The sequence below is a fragment of the Hetaerina americana genome, unplaced genomic scaffold, assembly GCF_022747635.1.
Source record: "Hetaerina americana unplaced genomic scaffold, ioHetAmer1.1.p SCAF_10, whole genome shotgun sequence".
Taxonomy (NCBI): Eukaryota; Metazoa; Arthropoda; class Insecta; order Odonata; family Calopterygidae; genus Hetaerina; species Hetaerina americana.
Window position 1 is genome coordinate 22,820,668 of NW_027286070.1, and position 23,053 is coordinate 22,843,720.

General features: G+C 42.4%; 1 protein-coding gene across 1 annotated transcript in view; it reads right to left on the minus strand.

Moving 5' to 3' along the window:
• Positions 1–23,053, minus strand: part of LOC139700015 (ubiquitin carboxyl-terminal hydrolase 48-like) — a 457,328-nt gene that overhangs the window by 203,962 nt on the left and 230,313 nt on the right. The window contains exon 15 of the mRNA XM_071598444.1: positions 11,585–11,739. Coding sequence (XP_071454545.1) covers positions 11,585–11,739 — 155 coding nt within the window. The remainder of the gene's footprint in view (positions 1–11,584; positions 11,740–23,053) is intronic.

A 23,053-nucleotide genomic window follows, 5' to 3' on the forward strand; every position in this document is an offset into this window, starting at 1 on the left:
AGACTAGGGATAAAAGCTAAGGTCAACTAAAGAGGGTAATAGTTCTCAGGGACCGTCCAGAATTAACACAAACAGAATCTAAATGTACACAAAGGGTAGCCTGCTCCGATTTTGGGAAATCTGACATGTCTGGAACTTCTGCACACTTCACAACTATTTCGCCGTACACCATCCTCAGCTGCTATGCACTAATACTATTTGGCTGATGAATGAATAAATCATAATTGGTAAAACATTACCTACTTAAAAAATTCAAATCCTACAAGTGTCCCAATTCTATAACTCGCAATCGTTGATATTCTCACGTACGATCTCACTACACACATGCACAGGAGTAAGCCTCATAAGGAGGTGTAATTAATTTTGACAATCGCCATAATATGAACAAACGGAATCGAACACGTCAATAAAATCCAAATAAAACGCCCTATTAAGTATTACTTTCAATTAACTGGGCATTAAAACTTAATTAAATATTACTTTAAATATTGTTTCTGATTGAATTGAACTGAATTGCTAGAAAAAAGGGAGACATGCAAATTATGACGAAAAGTGAGCCATGGTGTGGGAAGAACATTTGTTTTAATTTTCAGTTCAACTGACACTTGAATGATATAAATAAATTAATAAAATAATAATAACAAATAAAGCCTTAGCCGATTTGATTATAGAGAGCACTTTTCTGCTGACTAAACAGAAACAGACTAATTTTTGAGACTCTAAGATGATTTTTTGAATAAAGAGTAAATAAAGTATCACATTAATATATCATTTACTTCATCTGGTCTGAATTTCCATTTCTCAAGAAAAAGACATAAATAATATGTATAAAAACATAATTAATACATATATATATATATGCTATACATGTATATATATATATATATATATATATATATATATATATATATATATATATATATATATATATATATATATATATATATATATGAGAAATGCTCGAACAATTTACCGTGTGAGTGTCCTTTTAAATGTTTCTATTCTATTCGATTTGTGTTGTATTGTGTCAGCCCATTATATCATATATATATATTTTAAAAAATCAACTTCGACCTGAAGACGCCGAATGCAACTTCGGCCAAACTGTTGTCAGCATCAAACAACGACGCGGTGAAACCCGATAATGCAGAATCCTTCATGCATATATATATATACACACACACATTCAAACACGAAATCCCGCCTTAATTTTATTTCACTACGTGTGATTGGTGGGCCCCTGAAGCAGAGGGAAACCTCTCGTAAGCCCTGATAGAGTGGGAGTGTATGCGACTAGCAAGGATCACTGCTGCATAGTACATCCAAGCTAGAGAATGCGTGATTAATTTTCCATTTTTTTAGTATTCAAAATTTTTTTTTGTATTATTCTAAATTTTACTACGTGCGTTTGAGTGCTTGAGACTAGCATGGATCAATGCTGTATAGTATATCCAAGCTAGATAGTACGTGATTTATTTGCAGTCCTCCATTTCATTGTTCCAACCGTTTGCGGTATTTAAATATTTCAATTATTTTCAGTTTTTTACTATATTTATTGTTGGTCTTATTTTCAGTTAATTATTTAATTTTATAATTTTTATCGATTTACTGCTTGTATCTTCTCCAATTTCCCTCACCCATCCTTTGCCCATTTAAAAGAGTACGGCTGGGGTGGACTCTTCCCATTATATTTATACGGCCGTAGTTACCGTTCGCTTTGTACACACGGCTAGATATTTCATATTAAGGATTTGACGGAATCAGAAGGCACACAGTTACCAGTTACTTTTACCCTCTCTTTATACCAAGCACCCTGATCGAGAAAATATCGCAAAATCAGGAGAGAGAAAGAGGCCACCGCGTTGTCGCTCTTGTAAATAATACCGACGGGGCCAGAGGCGGAGGAGATCCGGGAATGAAAAATCGCCCTGAATGAGCGACCAACCGCGACGATTACCCACCAATTACCCCCCACCACCTCTTCGAAACCAAAATCCAATGCATCGTTTGAGCCAATGCTTCTCCGGGCGAGCGAGACACGGGAGTCAGCACCCAACGGGTCTGATGAACGGCCGCCGTCGACGCGAAGACATCGAGAGCCGGTGAACTCGACTTCCGAACGACGCAATCCGGCCTCGTATGATTTACTACGCCTTCTGTTCGCCAAATGATAAGTGGCATTCCACACATGTGCCCCCGCGTTTGAAGTATCTCTGTGGCAAAAGTGGTGCCGGGAGGAGGGGGAGAGGGGCGAAAACCCTCCAGTGAATCCTTCCTCCCCCTCCCTTCGCTCATCCACTTTCCCCGACGCTCTTTTGTCGACTCCTCTCCCGCGCGCGGGATGGACGCTAAGACGCTTTACGCCTCACCGCTGTTCGCTTTGCTCTTGAAGCGCAGTCACGGTGGCGGCCAGACGAGGGCCTTCCTTCCTACCTCCGCGGCCATTAATTCGTGAATTTGGAGATGGGAAAAACTTAGGCGAGTCACGGAGCGTGACGTTTGGAGGACCAGACAAGAATCTCGACTACTCCATCTAAACGAGTTCAGCATCTACGGGGAAACGTTGATGATTTTCGGGGAACGGCCTGTGAGACAACGCAAAGCGAAATAGGCGTAGAGATAATAATCGCATTATCGCGTTCGAGGAATTAGGATAGAGATTAGATCAGAAAATGAGTTAAGATCTTCTTCCTCCGGACGAACGACAGGGGATTTTCACGTCTGTTAGAATGCTGTCGTAATGTTTTGAGTCACCGGAACTGGCAATAAACACGGACAAGAACATATCTCCGGTTCCATCAATCCTGAGCGTGATTACATTCGGAATTAATGTAATTTCTTACGCTTGTCATCCCTTGATAAGAATTATTGATATCAGAAATGAAAAGTCTTAAGGTCTAGATAAAAAATCAATTAGGAATTAGATTGTAAACAGGAAATTATTTTAGAACGCTCCCAATAAAAAATAAACCTTATAACTTAACACTTGGGCAGAATGATGTCATTATCTGTTTCCTAATGAACTCAAAAGGACTGGCCAATAACAAAGGTAATTACATTCACGTGTGAACTCAGCTGTGGATATTTATGTTCCTTTAATAATTACAAGCATGAGAAGGCATTAAACTACAACTAGTTAGTAAAAACAAATATGGGGAATAGACGACAGACTACTTCCAGGGAATTACTTCTTCATGTATTCTTAAACCATTTATTTTATCTGACGAGTACTTTCATGTCTAATTGACCTACCACTATGGATATTCCGGTCTATCAGGATAAATCTTTCGTTCTTAGAAGCTATTCTTAATTCCTTCAATTGGTATGAAACATCTCAAAGAGTGAGCAACAACACATGGCAATAAAGCGAAAGTAATATTACCACTCTTGCGGCGACCACTGGATACAAACATACGCCGTTTTGCTTAAAAAGGCAAGACCTGATGACTCCCAAAATATATACACATACTCGCATACCTTTAGCTGCGGCAGATATTAAAACTCCGCTCTCCCCAGGTGGGAATGTCAAAACTACCCAAATACCCCACACGAATAGAAAAACTCAAGCTAAATACTTGCAGAGTGCTGAGGATAATCAGTCAAAATGGATTTAGTTTCAAAATTTCGCTCCTCTGGTGAATAATGTTATCCACGAACTTTCACCTTAAAGCATTCGGATCAGTTAGTATGACAGCAGCTGCTTCCTGAACAATAGGAAATGTTTCATATCAGGAAGCAAAGAGGTAGTTTCCGAAGCAGGTGTGATTTTTAACCACCCATTTATGATTGAGACCAGCTTCTGAACAAAATTCTTCAGATAGAAATAACCTGATACCGCTGTCTCGAAACGAATGTACGTGCATGGGCAAGAACATGAATGCATACCCGAAAAATTACACTTATTCTTTAGTACATAAAAAAATGAATTCAATAGATGTAAGCTCTATCATCATCATTCAATAGAAGTAAATGTAAACTCTAAATAATAAATTCCCTCCACTACAAAATAACTGCGACAATAAAAGTTTCAGGCAATTTAGTTCATGCCAAATGATATCACAACCATCAATGCTCCTACACTAGATACCTCTGTGTTGTAAATTTAAGTTTTAATTTGCAGACTTGGAAGTTTGTCTAGAATTAACGCGCTGTCTTAAATTTGATTCACTATTTGGACAGACAACACAAAACCATTTTCTCTTTAATCATAATCATCTTTGAAATATATTAATTCCACAAGCAAACAGCATGTATACTTATTTGCGGCCATTTTCCCACAAAAGCATACATCCCTTATTATTTTCAGACTTTGAAACCTTCTATGAATTTGTAGTACCTCAATACCCTGAGATAATAAGCCAAAAAGGGACTCAATATCTTTCAAATAAATTTATAATGAAGAATTATTATAAAAAATTAACTTTATCTCCCCGGTTACACTTCAATATCAATGTTTTTGATTCACAATTTCACTATTTACTTCTATACCTCGTTTTACGATGCATGACAAAAAGACGGCACTGTGCATGGGATGTTAGGACATCGACATTTAATTACGTAGTTGTGAGTATCTGATAAATTTCCGAAAAAGGAATGGAATGCGACAGCAATACCTAACAATTATTGGGTATCTTTGGCTGTTCCACATCCAGGCGATATATCCTATCCTTAATCTTTGAAACATTCTCAAAACATTAACGCAAGCTACCGAAGATTATGCCAAAATAAATTACGTGTAAACGAAACGGACACAGGAAGCATTTTAAAGATAGTGTAAATGTTGTTTGTGAAGTTTCAGAACATGGTACTTTAACCAATTGGTCGGTTTGCTCGCCAATTTCTACCAACGACAGGGTGTGTGACGTTTCAGAGTAAAACGTGAAAGGAAGTACACCCCAAATCGCACAAAGGCCATTGTGCACAAGGTTCACGGACAAGAGAAAAATTATACTTTTTTCACATAAGAAACACCATATATAGCCCTGGTGACGGCGGAGTAACGTCCTCTCCTGCCAAGCCAGAGGTCGCGGGTTCGATTTCCGCCTAGGTGGATTTTCCTCCACCTAGGGCTTGGATGTACGTAATCTTCATCAAAGTAATGCCTAGGGGTTAGGTGGAAGAAGGAACCATAAGTCTCAATCTCGCCCAATTAAGTCGATAAATAAATACAGTGCATTGCGGCAGCTGCTAGCATTTCCGGAAGTAGACAAGGGAAAAACAATTAGTGTAATTAAGACTGGAATATGGGAATCGAAAGAGTCCCGAGATCTAATTATATTACCTTAGTTGTATACCCAAAGCGGAAAAATTAGCTTCCCACATTACTGCATGGAAATGATACTTGAGAATGCCCAGATGAGCATAAATGTCGAATAAATGCAATGAGCATAGCTCACTGGAGGAGGGTTCGTTGTAAAAATATGAGAGATATATGGTGAGGAAAGAGTGGCATATGAAAGAATGTGGATTGGATGAACCTGTAATAGACAAGTATGAAAGCCGTCCGCCACACTGGTTTGGTCATATTGAGAGAATGGATGAGAGTGGAATACCCAAACAGATAGATGTACGAGGAGGAGGAGAAGAATCAAAGGGTTGAGAGAGTGATGTACAAGAACGAGAAGACATGGATGAATGTGGTCGAACCGTCCCTCAAGAGGAGTATTAGAAGTCTCAGGAAGAGAACAGCATTCACGGGAGAATATATGAATGTGGTAAAGGCGAAAGAAGAGAGCAAGGACAGAGCCTAATCTGCCTAGTACGATAGAGAACGTAGTGAAAGGTATGGATGTCTTTCGGTATCCTTTCGTGAAATGGGTATAAAAATTTCATTTTCCTCTCCATTTGAAAATAGGTATGCTTAAACGGCATCGATGATTGAAAATGAAAGGACGATTAATTTCAGGCACAACATTGTAAACCCTTCAGATGATAATTATTTAACTAGTAAAACAATTCCGAGATATAATTACGTAATTTCATAGCCTTTTGAAAAACGATTGAGTGTCGCAAATGGTATCTTAAATTTCAAGTCGGTAAGGGCACTCGAATGCCTACATTAGCCACAGAGACGCAGATATGAAATTATAAGTAAGAAAGGAATTCAATACAAATATAACTAATGTTTTCCTTAAGGAGGTAAGGGAGGTAATAAGGAGTGGCGGAATAAGATGAAAATAGTTGTTTACGACAAGGTAAATAAAGGAATTTATTTACAGAATGGCAAAAATTGACCAAAAAACAGACGGCCCAAAGGAGAAAATACAGCCCACAGGGGTTATTGTGTTCTGTCTGACGGCATTCAAGTTACTGACGGAACAACTTGACCAAATATCGTGAACAGCTCCACGAATTTAGTATTTTGGTAAAGAAGAGAAATTTAAGTCAAGAGAGCTTCTATCACGTGAAGAAAGGATTTAATGGAGGCAATCAGTGCTTTTATAGTTCACCTTTAAAAACAATGACCTCAACTACACGAATAACTACTCTGAACGTGCATCATTACTCTGCTCTGCAATTTCAGACACATTTGTCAACCGTGTTTGATCGGCAAATTTTCATAGACAACAGTTTGGACGTTAAATATTCCTTGCTAGTAAGTCAATATCTGCACATACCGCAACACTTTTTCCATTCATTTGAGTCATCTGCGAAAGTCATTAATGGCCTGCAAGGAAATCTAACCAAATCCAAACAAATTTGAGCCATTTAAATAAACGCAGCTGATACACTGAATTCTCTCCATTGCAAATAAACTAACAAACGTTTCACATTACAAAAAGCGGAACCATCGTTCCGTAGAAATGACGACCTATTATTTGGAAGCGGATCGAAAACACTGACCTCTTGAGGGTACCCCTCATCTCGGAGCATTGGTAGAGAGCAGGGGGGGGCAAATAAGAGCGGAGTTTATTGGGGCGAATGAGGGGGAGGTGTACGGGAAGAGTGGGAGTTTGAGCGGTTAGGCGAGAGATATGGCGAGTGGGGAGGGAGAGGATACCGCCGGGGGCAATGGGAGAGACACCTGTTGGCGATTGAACGACTATTCCTCGATGGAACGAATATGAAAGTTGGAGCGGAGATAACTAACTGGTTCGGGAAAGAACGCTCCCTCATCTTTCGGTCGGGTCGACATGCGACGGCGGCGGCGTCGGGCGCAGCAGCTGCCTGAAGGGTGGGCTTCTGGCGGGGGCACCTGCGTCGATGCCGCTCCGGAGAGCCTAGCCTTCGCTGATTCCAACATCGAACGCACATGGTAATGAGGTATTTTACAACGTATAAACGATTCTAAAACTATCGACGGCATGGTCATGTGCCTTCATGAATATTGGAACATTTGTGGAGAGAAAATGCTGGAACAAGACTTTCAGAAAGCCACAGGACACTCGAACTACATGACTTGAGACAGCGAGATGATTAATAAAGCCCACACTACGTTGGAAACGGATATCACCGAGATAAAACAGAAAAAGAGCCTCAGTCACTAAAATATATCAGATACATAAAAATTAATCGTATTTTAACAGAAACAATGTTAAACACACCGCGATTAGTAATTTTTAAATCCTGATTGTACATATTTTTCCTATACCTGGAGTTCATAGACACATTATTTGCCGCAAAATGAAAAGAAAGCCGATGATCTCGCCTCCTGCAGACATGGTCGTATGGTTGAGGATAACTTGGGTTACAATCATGGAAGGTTATAATTAAGGTTAGTTAAACTGTCTATGCAAGAACATGATATACCTAGGGATTAAACACCGCAATATTTTGAAGACCCAAATTACTTGAGACAAAATACGCTAACACCCACCATTTTTCAGCTCCATAGATTTTTTTCCACTTTTCAAGACTTCCAAAACGCAAAATCCCCTTCAGAAACGCAGCTGATACGTTGGCGACTGAATTCTCTCAATTGAAAATAAAATAGTTAACATTTTGCATAACAGAAAGCGGAACCATCGTTATTTAAAACAATGACCTATTATTGGGAAGCGGACCGAAAACACCGACAACTTGGGGGCACCTCTCGTCAGGGAGTATTGGCAGAGAGCAGGGGGAAAGGGTAAGAGTGGAGTGGGGTTTATCAATTATTTATAAAAGAGGAACGAGCGCCTTGTAAGAAAAAGTACCATATAGATTGGGCGAACCCTGAGAGAAAATTGAATGGTCAAATCATAAGACAATGTAAGGTCTTACGATGACAGATCGAGAGAAATAAATACGTGGGCCAACAATAGAGCGACATATCAAGGAAAATATATCATAGCTTACGGGGGCAGGAGTTATACGTATAGGTAATAATACAGGGCCAATAACACAACAGCCATTCAATTGATGGTTTGGAATAGTAATTACTATATTAAGAGGGAACAAGAGTATACTGGAGGTAAATAATACCAAGAAAGAAAATTAGGTTAAAGATACCAAATTTAACTACTGAAAAAACTACAGAATTCACCAAGGCAGAATATAACTTTAATATATTTTTCTTTATCTTTCACATCACTCTGAAAAAATCAATTGGGGAAGACTTCGGACGCATAGAAGAAATTTATCACAGACGGCAGTGAAGAATTTTTAAGTCTAGTAAGATGTGCTTTTAGGATGATGTTTGGGGATGGATCTTTCTTTTTTGTAACGGAGAAAGAGAAGTTAAGAGTAAGTTCTTATTTTCCGCCCGAGTAAATAAATGCTCAACTGAAGGAGAAAGACTATCGATCGAGTTTTCGGCGAATTCTGTGCCAGGTGTGTGGAAGCCAAAACTTGGTAGGGAAATTGTTTTACTTTGAATTACTATTTTTTCATGTGTTCTGAACTTACGCCATAGCTATCGCGAAAACATGCTCCCTTTATTTGAGCCGACTTTAAATTGACGAATGCTGGTCACTTTGACACGAACGATATGCTTGTCAGGGCAATTGTAAGGTATCTATTTCATTTTCATAACCTTAGTATTCCCGTATTCTACCTCCTATTGTGGATTAAATTTAGTCCGCAAAATTATTTCGAAAAAAGCAACTGGTATTTATGACCATTTTGCACAATGCCAATAATAATTAGCGGAGAAATTATATATAATTTCATACAACAAGCACCGAAATCACAAATAATTTCCAGGAAATAAGGCCAACACCCGTGAAGTTGAGAATTTAAAGTTTCCTGTCAGCTGGAGATTGACGGTAAGTGGTAGGTGTCGAGTGGGGCTTCGCTAGGTGGGAGCGTGCCGCTAGGGAGGAAGAGGGCCGGGCAGAGAAGTAGCTGGCTCAGTGAACTCCCAGCGATGACGCTGGTAATTTAGTTGGAAGGGTTCGGTCTCTTTTTCCGGGTATCCGACGGTTTGCTGCCACATACTGTACGTATAGCAAGTAAGAACGCACGTCCTTAGCAACTGCGTTGCCGCAGCTGCTGTCCATGTTTCAACGCCGACTTAGTTTCCGCGGTTTCGGCCGCATGTGAAAATCTATGCTCATCACAAGTAATTCGTTATACTCACGGAAAAATAGCACCAGGGTTACAGATGTCCCCTGCTGCCTATGTCGGAGGTATGTCGGTGACGTACACAGCCGCAAAGGCAACAGAAAACAAATGAAAACACAGCTAAATGGCACCCAAAGCTTCAGGGTGCTTAAGCTTGGCTTGTGGAACCAGGCGACGTTGTTTCATAGGATAAGAATAACGCATTAATGGAAACAGATATAACAAAACCAAAACAACGGCGTCTTAATACATATATTTCACCTCTTAATTCATGTTGTGGATCGAGATGGTGCGGGGGCTAACGTACTGGCTTCCCTCCCAGAGGGCCCGGGTTCAAATCACCGACGGTGTTGAATATTTTTCAGAGGTATCTCGATCCCTACTTGAGATGCTTTGTGGAGGGCACTTTGAGTGAGTACGCCGTCCGTCGGATGGGACGTTAAGCTGCGGACCCCTTGGCGCCTTTCGTAAACAGTAGGCTAATGCCGACGCCGGGTTTCCCTCCACCCTTCATCCTGCCCTGTCCATCCCCTATGGCGTAAATGACCTCAGCTGTCGCCTCCCCTAAATACTACTACTACTTAATTCATGTTTTCATGGAAAAGGCGAATTTTATGCTGAAATGCAAGGTTAGTAACGTTTCTGAGCTAATTTCAACTCAGAAATGCGATTGATGACACTGGTGTAATTGAAAAGAGAATACGTGACAATCCCTTCACACTCATTCTACAATATTGCTGCGGTAAAAATTCTATTTCTGTACCATATTCTGGATGCTAATATTAATCTTAGTTTTTACCATTCGTGCAGCCGGTATTCTATAAAATAAGTAGGTATTAATTTATAGTGGCCCTCGTAGATGGCCTAACTCAGAGTTTCTCTAAGTGGTGATGCACATACCACCAGTAAGCGTCCAGTAGTCAGCTATATCCGCGTTATTATATATTCTGTATTCACATACGTATGCACATCCTATTGAATCACGCAATGGTTTGATCTAATTCCCTTCTGCGAGGTCTTTCATACATTCTATTGCTTACCATAAGATCTATCAATGCCTGTGTGATTATTAACCGAGTCCATTGGTAAAGTTTCGAAATGTTACTGCTACCTTTCCAAATAAACACAAAACATATCGACTAACAATATTATCAACGGAATCGAACAGCCAACAACTTTCCAATGTAAGACGACACAACACCTACACTCTACTCTAGACGTCGCGTATCACAACGCTATATAACTTCTGGAGAGAACTAGGAACTCTTTGGACTTTCGGAATTAAGGATTTCGGAAGTCATTGGTGCCCAACAACAGAATATGGCTCGAAGCATGTATGCTGACGCACGAATTAAAGATAACCACTACGTAGGATCATAATTCTTAAAAATATCCTTGACTATACGGATCCATTCTCCTAAAAGTTCCTAAAAACGGTACCGAAATGAGCAACCTGTAAATCTCCCATGCCTTCCTCCGAGTGAAACAAATTTCATAATTCTATTTCCGTCTCCAACTTTTCCCATTTCACCTACGCCTTGCACCCACAAACGGAGTTGTGCCATATTCACTGTCCAATGCCAACTCTTGACAAAAATGAAATATCAAAGAAGCATAGAAACATCTAGTGGTGATAGTTATTGCGAATGCCGAGCATAGTCACTCACGCAGTTAACTTCGGCCGTATCGCACATAGACTACATCCTAAATATCACATTCCGACGAGAAATGTCTTATATCGATATTATTTTCCAAAAAAGAAAAGACGCACTGTGGGTCGCGGCAGTCCAGGAATAGAGCGTTGGATTACTGACCGGAAGGTCCGGGTTCGATTCCCGAGGTAGCCTCTCTGGGCACCTGCAGCTTCACCCAACCTAGGTGAATTTTCGGACCCCAGCTCTTCCTGGGAAACCATAACCGGCACAGAGTAAGGAATCATCAACGTATCGTCTATTACATCAATTAAAACTATATATCGTTTTAATGTTTGGATTGAAAAAAATCTCCGTATTACATACATACTAATATCGTACTCAGTCTCAACCACGGGGACATAATGCATGGAACCCGCGGATTCTTCGGGGGAGGGGCACACTCTTACCTTGAACTCGGGGTCGTCCTCGTCCTCCTTGGCCGCGGCGGCCGCCGCATCCGAGCCGGTGGGCACCTTCCGGACGAACACTTTGGCCCGGGTGTAGTGCAGCAGACTCTCGCGAGCACGGCACAGCCTCTCCCGCACGCAGATCCTGCAGGGCGCTGGTCCATGCAAAGCAAAACGGTTCAAGGTCGAGAAATTAGTCACGCAAGGCGGCGAGGGAGGAAGAGAAGGTAGGGAAGATTTTGTACACATTATGGAAATGGGAATAAAAATGACCAGGGGGAGGGGAAATGGAGGGCGGACCGCGCGCGGAGGCAGGAAACGGTCATGTGCGGCGTTAATGGCTCCGCGATTTAAATGAGATGGAAATTTTTCTCGGGCAGATGATTTTCCCGGCCTGTTAAAATAATAATGGGATGCGGACTGGTAAGTCATGTTTGAAAAATTGAACTAATCGGCATTCTATTAAATAAATAATCGAGCAAATTAGGCAGAGCATTAGTAAGCTATATTAAAATCTGAGCTCCAAGATGACGTAAACGCGATTATTTCCGGGATAAGAATTATAGTTGCTACGTCCGTCGCTACAATCACTGCGTCAATGCAATGCTGTTTTGGATCCAAATTATACGCATTAATTACTGTCGAGGATTTATCCCGGCACGCGGGATGCAATTATCAGAATGAACGCTCTTGCAGACATTTAAATTATGAAAAATAATAGACTACCTAGAACCCATTTTATAAAAACAGAAAAGGTTCGGCAAAAATACAGAGATTTATTTTAATTAATATAATGGGGATTCAGTTTAAGAATAATCAGTCCTGAAACGGAGTCCCTATTCAAAATGACTCCAATATTATACCACAAATCTATAAAAATTATCGACTTATTTTTGATAAAAACAGAAGTGAGAAATATTCTGAAAAAAGTGAGGATGAATTTACAACCAAGACAAAGCTCGTATTGAAAATTATTTGATGTGTGAAAGAAAAACGTTCATTTTAAAATTATATATAATCGTATGTACTGATAACTGCTTCGCTTACATTTCTAAATAAATTTATGAAATCACCATGTGATGTATGAAGGGCAAAATATCTTATAATTCACTGTTGGCTGTCTCTACTTTAAACATTAAGCAAAACAAATTCGACTGAAATAGTAATTATACCGCCGAGGGAGAGAGAGTGACTGTCCAAGTTGGATTCTTAAGAGCATGGAATCAAGAGTTGTTGGACATAATCACCGCCGCAGCAGTGCATTTCACTGGGCACGTGTAGTTGGAAGGCTCAACCGCGAAAAACACGAGGCCACCACAAAATTGAAAGGAAGGAGGGTGGGGGAGGAAGAGAGGGAGGTGAAGAGAGGAGACGGAGGGGACTTCAAACAACTCTTCCATGGGGAAAGGGACGTTTTTCCTCCGGCGACGCACGTCAAATGGCTTACTGCGCAAACCACCGAGAAAGGAATAAGACACGACAGAAAGGAGAAATTCCTAGAGTCCTACAGCATTAGCGGCCGAATAAAAACTCCTCGCCCCTCCTACCCGTCTTCTCCTTAAAACTATTGTATCTCCCCACACCGCTCCTGCCGCCTTCGCAGGGTGCCTGCCGCCCCCCCCCCCAGGGTACAGACGGGACAGAAATGAAGGGAAACCATCAATTTTTTTGGCGGCGAGGCCAATCCCTACCGATGCACAGAACGTCGCCAATGAACGGCGTCGGCACGGCCGCCCTTACGTTCGGAGACGGGGGAGGGAGAAGGAGCTGGAGGAGGATTTGGGGTCACCGCAACATTTTTCGACAGTGGGAGAGAAATGCGTACAACAAAATCGCACCGCTCTCACGAAAGAGTAAATTATTACGCGGAAAGGAAGATGGGGAGGATTGTTGGAACAAGTTACGAGGACGGAAGCGTGGGGAAAGGCAGGACTTGTTTGGGGAGGACGGGAGGTTCAGGAATACGCAAGACACTCGGCACGGAAATCGGTAAGTCTCAGCAAACCGCTGAAACCTCAAGAGGGCGATCCACGTTCGAGGAAACCTGGTTCGACCGCCACACTCCTCCCGCTGCCCCATTATTATCCCCTCCTTGCTTCGCTAAACATCCCATCCTTTCCCCCGCTCTCCCGTCCTTTCCTCCATCCACGCCCTATCCCTTCCTGACCGCACGCCATCGGCGGTTGGGACCGCGGGTTAAGAGGGTTACTTGAATAATTTCTACGGAGGATGTAGTTTGGCCGGGAAATGTAAACTTACGACACAATAGTAAAACAATACGGCCATCATAGGCCAAAAGGGAAAGCAATCTGCGAACTAGAAATTCAAGGTAGACTTGGGGAATTTCTGAAACTTATAACGACGATGTCTGCCATAGTCTTCGGTATTGTAAGCATACAACTTACATGTCTCTTCGCTCCATTCCAAAGGAAAAGAGACTTCTTTGGTAGAAAGTTTCCAAATGAATGCAAAATTACGTATTGTATAGCACACAATTGTATTATTTGCGAGAACGCCTGTTGGTGGGTTCCCGAGTATCTTGGTGGCTGTTTCACATACGCAGCCCGTGACCCATCAGGTACTGGTCAGTTCTTCAATCTACCTACTGAGAGGGGGCGATAGTAAAAAAGGGTCAATTACAGTCCTGATTTAATATGCTGGAAACTCAGTCATATACATCTACATAATACCACGCAAGCCGCCACAAGGGCGTGTGGCGGGGGGGGGGGCGGGAGGGCGTGTTGGTCACCACACGTTAAAGAGAACAAAGTCAACCCTAACAAGATACTACAGGGAGCGTTTCTTTCGCCACCCATGATAGAAAGTGAGTGATTGGTTCCATTAATCTCTTGGGCTTCGGAAATGGACTTTTCTGGAACATTTACAGTATTTTGAAAATTAAGGGCAGGGGTTTATAATGAAAATCTAGAGCACGAACCCACGCCAAGGGAACTTCCAATTTCATTCCTTCCTAAGTCTTCCTGTTCAAACAATGTCGCTGGAAAAAAATGGACTGAGATTTGCTCAGGCTGGAAAGCACAGATACTATCACGAGGTGGCCCGAGGCTTGCCGGATATCACCTTAAAAAACTCCTTCAATTACGAGTACAGAACATCATCATATCTGAATCATAAATCAAATATTGGCACATGATATCATAATTCTTACAAAGAACTTATTTACAAAAAAACGACAGTAAAAATTCAAATTTAAGTCGACAGGTTGCGGCAGAAACCTCTATGTTTATACGATTAAAAAAAACATAAGCTTTACCATCCCCTCATTCTAATCGCGCCAGCCAAAATGATTACATAAACGAAACTAATATACTTGTATTCGCTTAAAAATCGAACTTTATCCGACATACAATGCAAAAGAGAACTAAAAATAACGAGAAAATACGTAACACTAAATATAAAAGTCGGAAAGACAAAACAAGCGCTGGATCGAATATCTCTTAAAACTACACCCACTGAAACGAAGACAATATTCTGATGATACGCCATTCACCATCATTGGGCACTACTTAACCAATAGGAGAACCATGCCACTCCAGTGCAGCTGCTGAATTCGAGCGGCAACTTGGGAATCACGCGCACCATCTCAATCCTCTTACAAATTTGATCCAAGCAAGGACAAAGCGATAGACCATCCTTAATTGGCCCCGCACTTTTGGAATAAATCAAGAGGATAAACCGTAACCAAGAAGATTTCTTGAAGCATATTTATAAAACTCCTCGGTACCGGAGGCATCCACCGATAAACCACGGGGGGAAATGCGGACGGTGAGAGGAATAAGTGGGCAGGCGAGGGGCAGAAAAGAAAATCGACGAAATCTTGGGAAGTGATTGTCGAGGAGACAAGAGCCCTTCTTCGCTACCGAGGAGCTGCCTTGTTAGTAAATTACCCTCCGCCATCCCGCCCCACGTATCGACCATATTAATCGTTTGGACGAGAGAGAGAGAGAGAGAAGAGGGTGGCTGTATTCCCAAGCTGCCGAGCATCAGAATGAAACAGCTTCCACATTCACGCCGTATCATAAGCGGCAATCCGGCCTGGGAGCGGGGAAGAGAGGTGGAAAGAACGGGACGGCAGGGAAGAGCTCCCCTCCCCCTACCAACCCCGCGCACCTGACGGATACGCTGAAAAGACAAGCGATATGCATACACATACATCGATATATCGCCAATAAATCACGATTCGACTTACGAGCCCCTTCCGAAACCTCCCCCACGGACCTTCATCATCCCCTCGCTCGGGAGAGCCCCGTCCTAAATATTCCCAGATATCCCCACCGCCTTTCACCCCCCCCCCCCCCCACACGCCTCCTTGGGCTGACTGGGGGCCGCCGGCGATGCCAACGCCTCCTGCCCTCACCCCCGCCACCTCCAGCCGCGAACGCGGATAGCGCCCGGAAGAAGTTTCGAGGGAGTGGAAGGGGCGACGGCGGGAGGAAGGGGGGGGGCGCAGGGTTTGGAGAATGCTGTATCTGACCACGACCATCTCGGGAATGAGTAACGAGGGGAGGGGAGGAGAGGAGGGTTGGGTGCCTCTGAGATCTGCTCTCGGCCGGGTGAAATATGCAGGCGGGCCGGGGGCAATTACGGGCAGGACGAGGGATTCAGCATAAAGGGCGATGTTATCGGCACATAACTCAGGGGAGAGAGTGTCTTGGCCTCAAAAAGATTCGGGTACTGCCCTTCCCAACCCTTTCCCTACCACCACCCCCCTAACATCGCACTCGTGGAGCATCATCGGCGGGATAAAGGAAGAGAGCGGGCGGTCCGGGGAAGGGCGGGGAGTGGCCCGCCCCCACATCCTTGGCTGTCTCCCGCTTACCCGCACCGGAAGCCCGGTAGTTATCGCCTCAAAACGGGGGTGGAGACTTGGTGGACAGTACCCGCGTAAGAATACTTAAAACAATTCTCCCCATAAATTAAACCACTTCATCTAAATATTTATTAAGCACGTGTTTAATTATGCCACCTGGAAGGTATTCATCCGAGGGGATAGTGGCCGGGAGAACAACCAAGAACCATATCCGGGTGTTGGAATAATTAGATAAATTAACGGATGGGTAGGAAAGAATCTCGATTGCGCGATATTTTTCCTATCATTTAAGACCGAAGAGAGCATAGATGGAAATCCTGCGATGGAATAAATATTGGTCATCAAACACCAATGCCAAGAATAATTCATCACACAGAGGTGAAACATTAGGGTTGCCCTCATGTGCATGGTTGGAATGATATGTACTACACATACATAAGACAGCCCTAGCGCAAGATGGGAATTATCACTCAATCGTTTTATTTATTTTCGTTCGACCATTTCTAACGACACTGCACTCAAAAACTTTCCTATTATGCCCACGCATCCAAAATGCCGTTTATGAATGCAAACACAATAAAATACAATATGTATCACTGGGCAAAAGCAAAACGAAATCCTCCATATTTTTTCGGGTACTGAAATGGCATTCATGCGAAACGCTTCGTTTTTCACTTTCACCGAAAAAATTTTAATTTTTGAAGATATTCAAATATCTTCCATAAAATTCGCCATTTATAAAAAAACGTAATTATTTTAAATTCACTTTTTTAGTAATGGTGCAATCACCGTTACCCTTAAAACAAATAATGTGTAAATAATGTCCTGCATAAATCAAAACGAAAATATATTATGCTCTCGGCATACAGGTACCTATACTGTCAATAAAGTTTTTGACGGAGAATGTAGAAACTTTACGATTGACTACATCACAATTGAACTCGAAATTCAATACTATTTGGATTTTATTGTAAATTATGATGTTTTGGAGGTTTTTTAAGGAGGAAAGTATTCAATTCAATATTTCATTGCCCCAACCAATATTAGTACGTGTGTAGGGTGGATAATAACTAAAATATAAAAACCCATTGGCAATAGATGAATCAGAATATGTAATGCATTAAGCTACACGGAAAACTTGACGTCATAGCAATTGTAAATGCAAGAAGATAGGGGAATAAGCCCATAGTAAGATGCCTCATACCAATACCTTTAACACTATGATTCACACACCATGAAGGGACATATTTACACTAATCTAACACCTATAATAATATTTTTCCCAGGCTCCAATTTCACGAGACGGTTACAAATTTATTGAAATCACATGCGGCCAAATGAAGATATTTTGGTTATTGAAGGATAAAATTTCAAAGGCATATCAAGCATACCCTATACTTTTACGGCACATCACTTTACCAGGGGCCCTACATTTGATGACAGCAATCACATGCAGAATTAATCGTGCTCTGATACTAACCCTAATTTAAAATTATGAGAAAAAATTAAGGCTTTCTTTGGTCAAAGGTTCCTTGTGTGAAAAAGAATACACACGAGAGGAATCGGAAACAGTAAGCCGCACAAGAAAATTTAAAACTATGCACCAGAAGCCATCTCGTCAGCCATTAAAAGGCAGCAACTCGGATCATTCTCAACTGAGGGAAGATGAGCAGGCGAGGGAGGAAATGAAAAGGAGATGGGAAAAGGGAAGGATTAGTCCGTTCCAATCTCAACCACGATCATCTGCTAGTGAAGGGGAGACTCCCAAGACCACCACCGACACCACTGCCCCCCCCAACATCCCTCCCCACACCCCATCCTTGGCCCTCTAGAATCCTGCTGCTCCTCCTCAACCGATCCACCTTAATGATTTGGAACGCATTCAAAACTGATTTGCAATTCTAACCGGCTTCCCTAGTCGTCGTACGCCCACGGATTAAGGTCCAAGAGGGGGAGGGAGGAGGCTGAGTAGGACTAGTTAAGGGGGAGATAGGGAGGGTCGGAAGATGTTGGGGGCCGAGATAAGAGAATGGAAGATGGAGATGAGGAGGGTAGCGGGTCGGAGGGACAAAGAGTGGAGGGAGGATGTAAGAGGGGGTGGAGGAACATTAAGGAGGTGGGGGGGGCTACGAGATGGGATTAGATGCAATTAAACGGAGAAAGAGAGCTGGGAATTAAGAGAGACAATGGGAGTTATGATGCACTTACGCTCAGCATAATGTCGCCAGAGATTCCTACGAATATTATTCACTTGCTAGTGGAATAACAAAAAAACTGCTCCAGATTGGACTTCGAATGAGATTCTTTGACGACATCACCAGAGAGCCTTAATTTCCCATAAAATAGCTATGCGATTAATTATCGCTGTTTACTACGATATAGAATAAACTTTCAGAATGTAGTGTTAGCTGGAAGGACTAGGGCAATATTTTTATAATAACCTCCAATGCAGTGGACAATTTCAAAAAAGGCGAATAAAATGATTGCGCCAAAACTATGAAGTAATGACTTATGGTCGTAATTGAACGTAGCATTTATGGACGACACGTTAATGCACGCAAAAATTTATTCTAGTTAACGCTGATAATGACGATGATAAGATGAGAGTACAGTTTTTAAGGAGAAGATACAATTTAATGAAAGGGTAGTTCTATGGATAACATTAACTAATCAGGGACGTCTAAAGGTATTTAGGGGATAAGATTGATAAGTTTATTGCCCACTATAACTCGGTATACACAAAACAAAACCTCGAAATCACGAATACGAGGTAGGATTGATAAGCTTATTCCCCATTACAACTTGGCCTACGAAAAAACCTAGAAATGACGAAAAAATACCTATTCTAGGTGCGATTTCGTCCAAGGAAACGGGGTAAATAGGTGAGTATATTACAACCCTGAGGACACGACAAAATATTCAAGAGGAGAATAAAATGAGAGGACAGATATACGCGTCAACAACACTTCATCATTACCGGAAGACACTTGGAGAATGGCGTTTGACGAACAAACATATCAATTCATATTCAATGATTTTTTTGAACAATTTTTTAATTAATCCTCGAATGCCCTCGCCATTTCCACATACATATCTGTAGTTAATATGAATTTCCATTGGTTTAATAGTACGTATTGATCACGTAAGTTTAAAGTTTCCACAAGTTAAATTTTCGTCCAGAAGAGTTGCAGTAAGACAAGAACCCCATCAAATTAATTGACCTTCGGCCTAGTGAGTTTGCTTAGAAGACAACATTGTGAAACACAATGAATTACATTAGCAATGATACGTAGCTATCAGCTCCTTCAAAACATTTTGCCCCACACGTAAGAAATTAGAAGCTACTGCATGATATTAGATGTCACACATTAAAAATAAAGCCTTTTTGATTATTTCAATTTCACGAATTTACACACGTCGATGAAACACACGGCAAGGAAAGCTTTATCAATTTATATTCAATTCCTAGCAATACACGACTCGCAATTTATTATTTACTGGCTTCCAATTAGATCGGAGTATTTTTCACGGTGCGGCGCACTTCCACAACAGTCTGAATTTTTACGATACTCTGGAAAGTTGACAACTTGAAACACAAAAACATGAAAATCAAACAGGAAAATAAGACAAATCAAAATCGGAATAGGATTTTTATAGCAGATGTGGGAATGTGTTTATCAAAATGAGAATGTTCAGGAGGGGTGATCGGGGCTGGAGAGGGGAGAGAAGGGAGAGAATGTGGCAGGGGGACAAGGAGCAGGTGAGATCTTCGGAGCAAAAGGGGCAGACGGGAGGCGTGGATGGATAGGGTTGGAAGGATATGGAGATGAGACGGGTTTGGCTAGATTAATGGGAGTAACAAGGTTAGCTCTGGGGGCGGGAGGAGAGGCAAGGGCGTTCGGCAACGTGTCGGAGGGAGTGAGGGGCATGGGGGGGCGTGGGTGAGACCGGCCCAAGGTGACGAGGATTCGACAAATCTCCGATTGGGCGACTGAAGAGTATTACTACGGGCAGAGGGGAATGAGCGAGCACACACACTCCGGACGGGATATGTCTAAGCTACTTCCGCTTCGTCTTTCACTCAGATTCTCTAGACTGTGATGGTGGAAGAGAAAAGGATGGATAAAAATGAATTCATTTCCAAAGCGATGACCAATGAATAAGATACTCGTATACTTCTATATTAGTGTTGGCCACACTATTAATACCTTGTAAAAATATAGAACAGAATATATACAAATGTTATTCTTCTAGGGAAATTTCTATAGGATAAGCTTGCATTATATACAAAAACACGATACAGTAGGTGTATATTTTCACAAAAATAATCTGCTATGATGTAATCGTTATCATTGGACAGGACTTAAAATTAAAAATCTTATGGTTCTATTTAACAAATAATAGTATTCATAAATCTGAAGTAGATATAGGCTATCAGTCGTCATATAATCGATTTTTTATGATACACTGTGGCAATATTTATGTCTATACATATCACTTACACAACTTACATGTATCTCTATTTAACTTTTCGTGAATCACGTTTTAGCCAGTGAGGAAGGTATCTACTCGTTTGGATTAAGGAACATGCAATTTCAGGTTATGGCTGTTCTATACGAGGAGTAACTAATCCAGCAAGTGTTTTCGATGTGCAGAAAAATTAGAAGGATATAACCATAAGAGACTACCAATGAAAACCAAATATAACGACATCCACCAGGTCATATCTGTAATGTGTCACGGGGAAAGTAAATTTATGGAGGTAAATTTAACGCATTAATTCCTGCGAGACATATACGTTATTTGAAGTGCTAAAAATATTTTGATATTGTACACTGCAAATTCACTTTTTACCAAGACATAATAAATGTGAACAAAATATAACAAACATTATATTGAACCATAGGTCGCTTATTATTACTACTATTGGTAATCTACCGCCAAAGGTATGATTTGGTGGCTTATAATACTTTGATAATCCTCAAATTCAACGATAAAGTGATAAGGAAAACAAAGCCGAGGACGCGTGTGCAACAAGAACTGGAAAGGCTCGAGCCATTACTTGATGGAACATCCGATGGTTGAGACGCTGGATTACGCGAAGTAGCCTTAAATTTCACGCGGCGAATAGGCCAACTAGGCGAGAGGTGGTGAGATAAGTTTCATTCCATCGGAAGACAAGCGTGCAAGAAGGGACGGCGAGGAGGGTGGAGAGGGTTATCCCTTTCGCCACCCCGAGCCGGGAACGATAAGACGGGGAAGCGGTAGAGGAATCGTCGAGAGCGGTGATGTTTTGGGGATTACGGGGGGGAGGGACGGAGGTGTTGCGCGGGGGTGTCATTGGTTCGGGCCGGTCGGGGGCCAGGTGGGCGAAGAATTAAATAAAAGGGCCCGAGCGGGCGAGAAGGGTCAGGACGCCGCGTGGGAAGGAGGAGGCGGCAAGCGATAAGGACAAGTGGATGTTGACGCTCCAGGAGAAGTTAAGTAGCCAGAGGAGCAAGCGATAAAGGAGGGGGGAAGGTGCGGGGCTATGTGCGTGCGTGTGTGTTTTTCGCCAGGAAGGAAGAGGGAGGGGGCGCTGCTGTATCAGATCTCAGCCAGTTAGTGCAGAGCGTGGATGTACAAGCGTGGATGGGCAGTCCCATGTGTTCAAAGGCGAGGGAGGGGCGTGGGGGATTGTGGAGGGGCGGGGAAGGGGGTTTAGGCGGGGGCGTCTTGTTAGCGGGGACTGTCATTAAACAAACACGGGGTGGGGATATCTCTCGCATCCCCCACCCTCCTCCCTTCCTTTCCCTCTCGCGACCAATTTTTTTTCCTGCCCACCTCTCTCGGGTCTTCCGCCTCACGAGGACTTTTTTCTCCCGTTCCGTCGTGTATTCTAACGTCCACTACTCCCCCCCCTACCCATCCCCTTCGATTTCCCTCCGCCCATAACATCCCGACTCTTTCGTTTTATTCCACCCAGCATCGTATGCTCACGCCAAGCGAAGCGCGATGAAAATTGCCGGCGAGAGATTTGAGGGAACGCAAGCGGGAACTGGGGGGTAGAGGGGAGGGGTAGGAGTGGGACGTCGGAGACGTGGCAGTGGACGGAGAGAGGGGGTGGATGGGGGAGGCGGGGCAAGCAGTGGAGGATGAGGGCGAGGGTTAGGCGGCCGCCAAGTGGGGGGGGAAGGGGAGCCGGACCAAATGAAGATCGAAGCGCGTGAGCCTCCTCATCCATGAACGCAGGAAGTCAGGATGTTATACCGATATAAAAATCTTCCGAGGGGCGAAATTGAAGGTTTTGAACTTCGTCGCGTTCAAGCATTTCGGGGGATTTGAGGTCTTTCCCCGGCCGACTACACGCAATACCTAATCCTGGGGCATTATCGTTTCCTCCCGGAAGCAATTGAAGAAATGATCTTATAAACGGGTAGCAATGGGGGACGAGATTGTGGGAACGACGAACCAACCGGAAAATGTCCGAGAAATTTTTAAAATTTGGAGCAAAAAAAATACTTATTTGAAAATAATGGTCACATATGTCAAAGCTACATCGGCAAATTTCTGGATAATGCCAGAAAAATTCAGGATGCTTCAGCAGCAGCCTCAATAGAGTTCAATGATACGCCTTGTCTACTATCATTCGCACACTA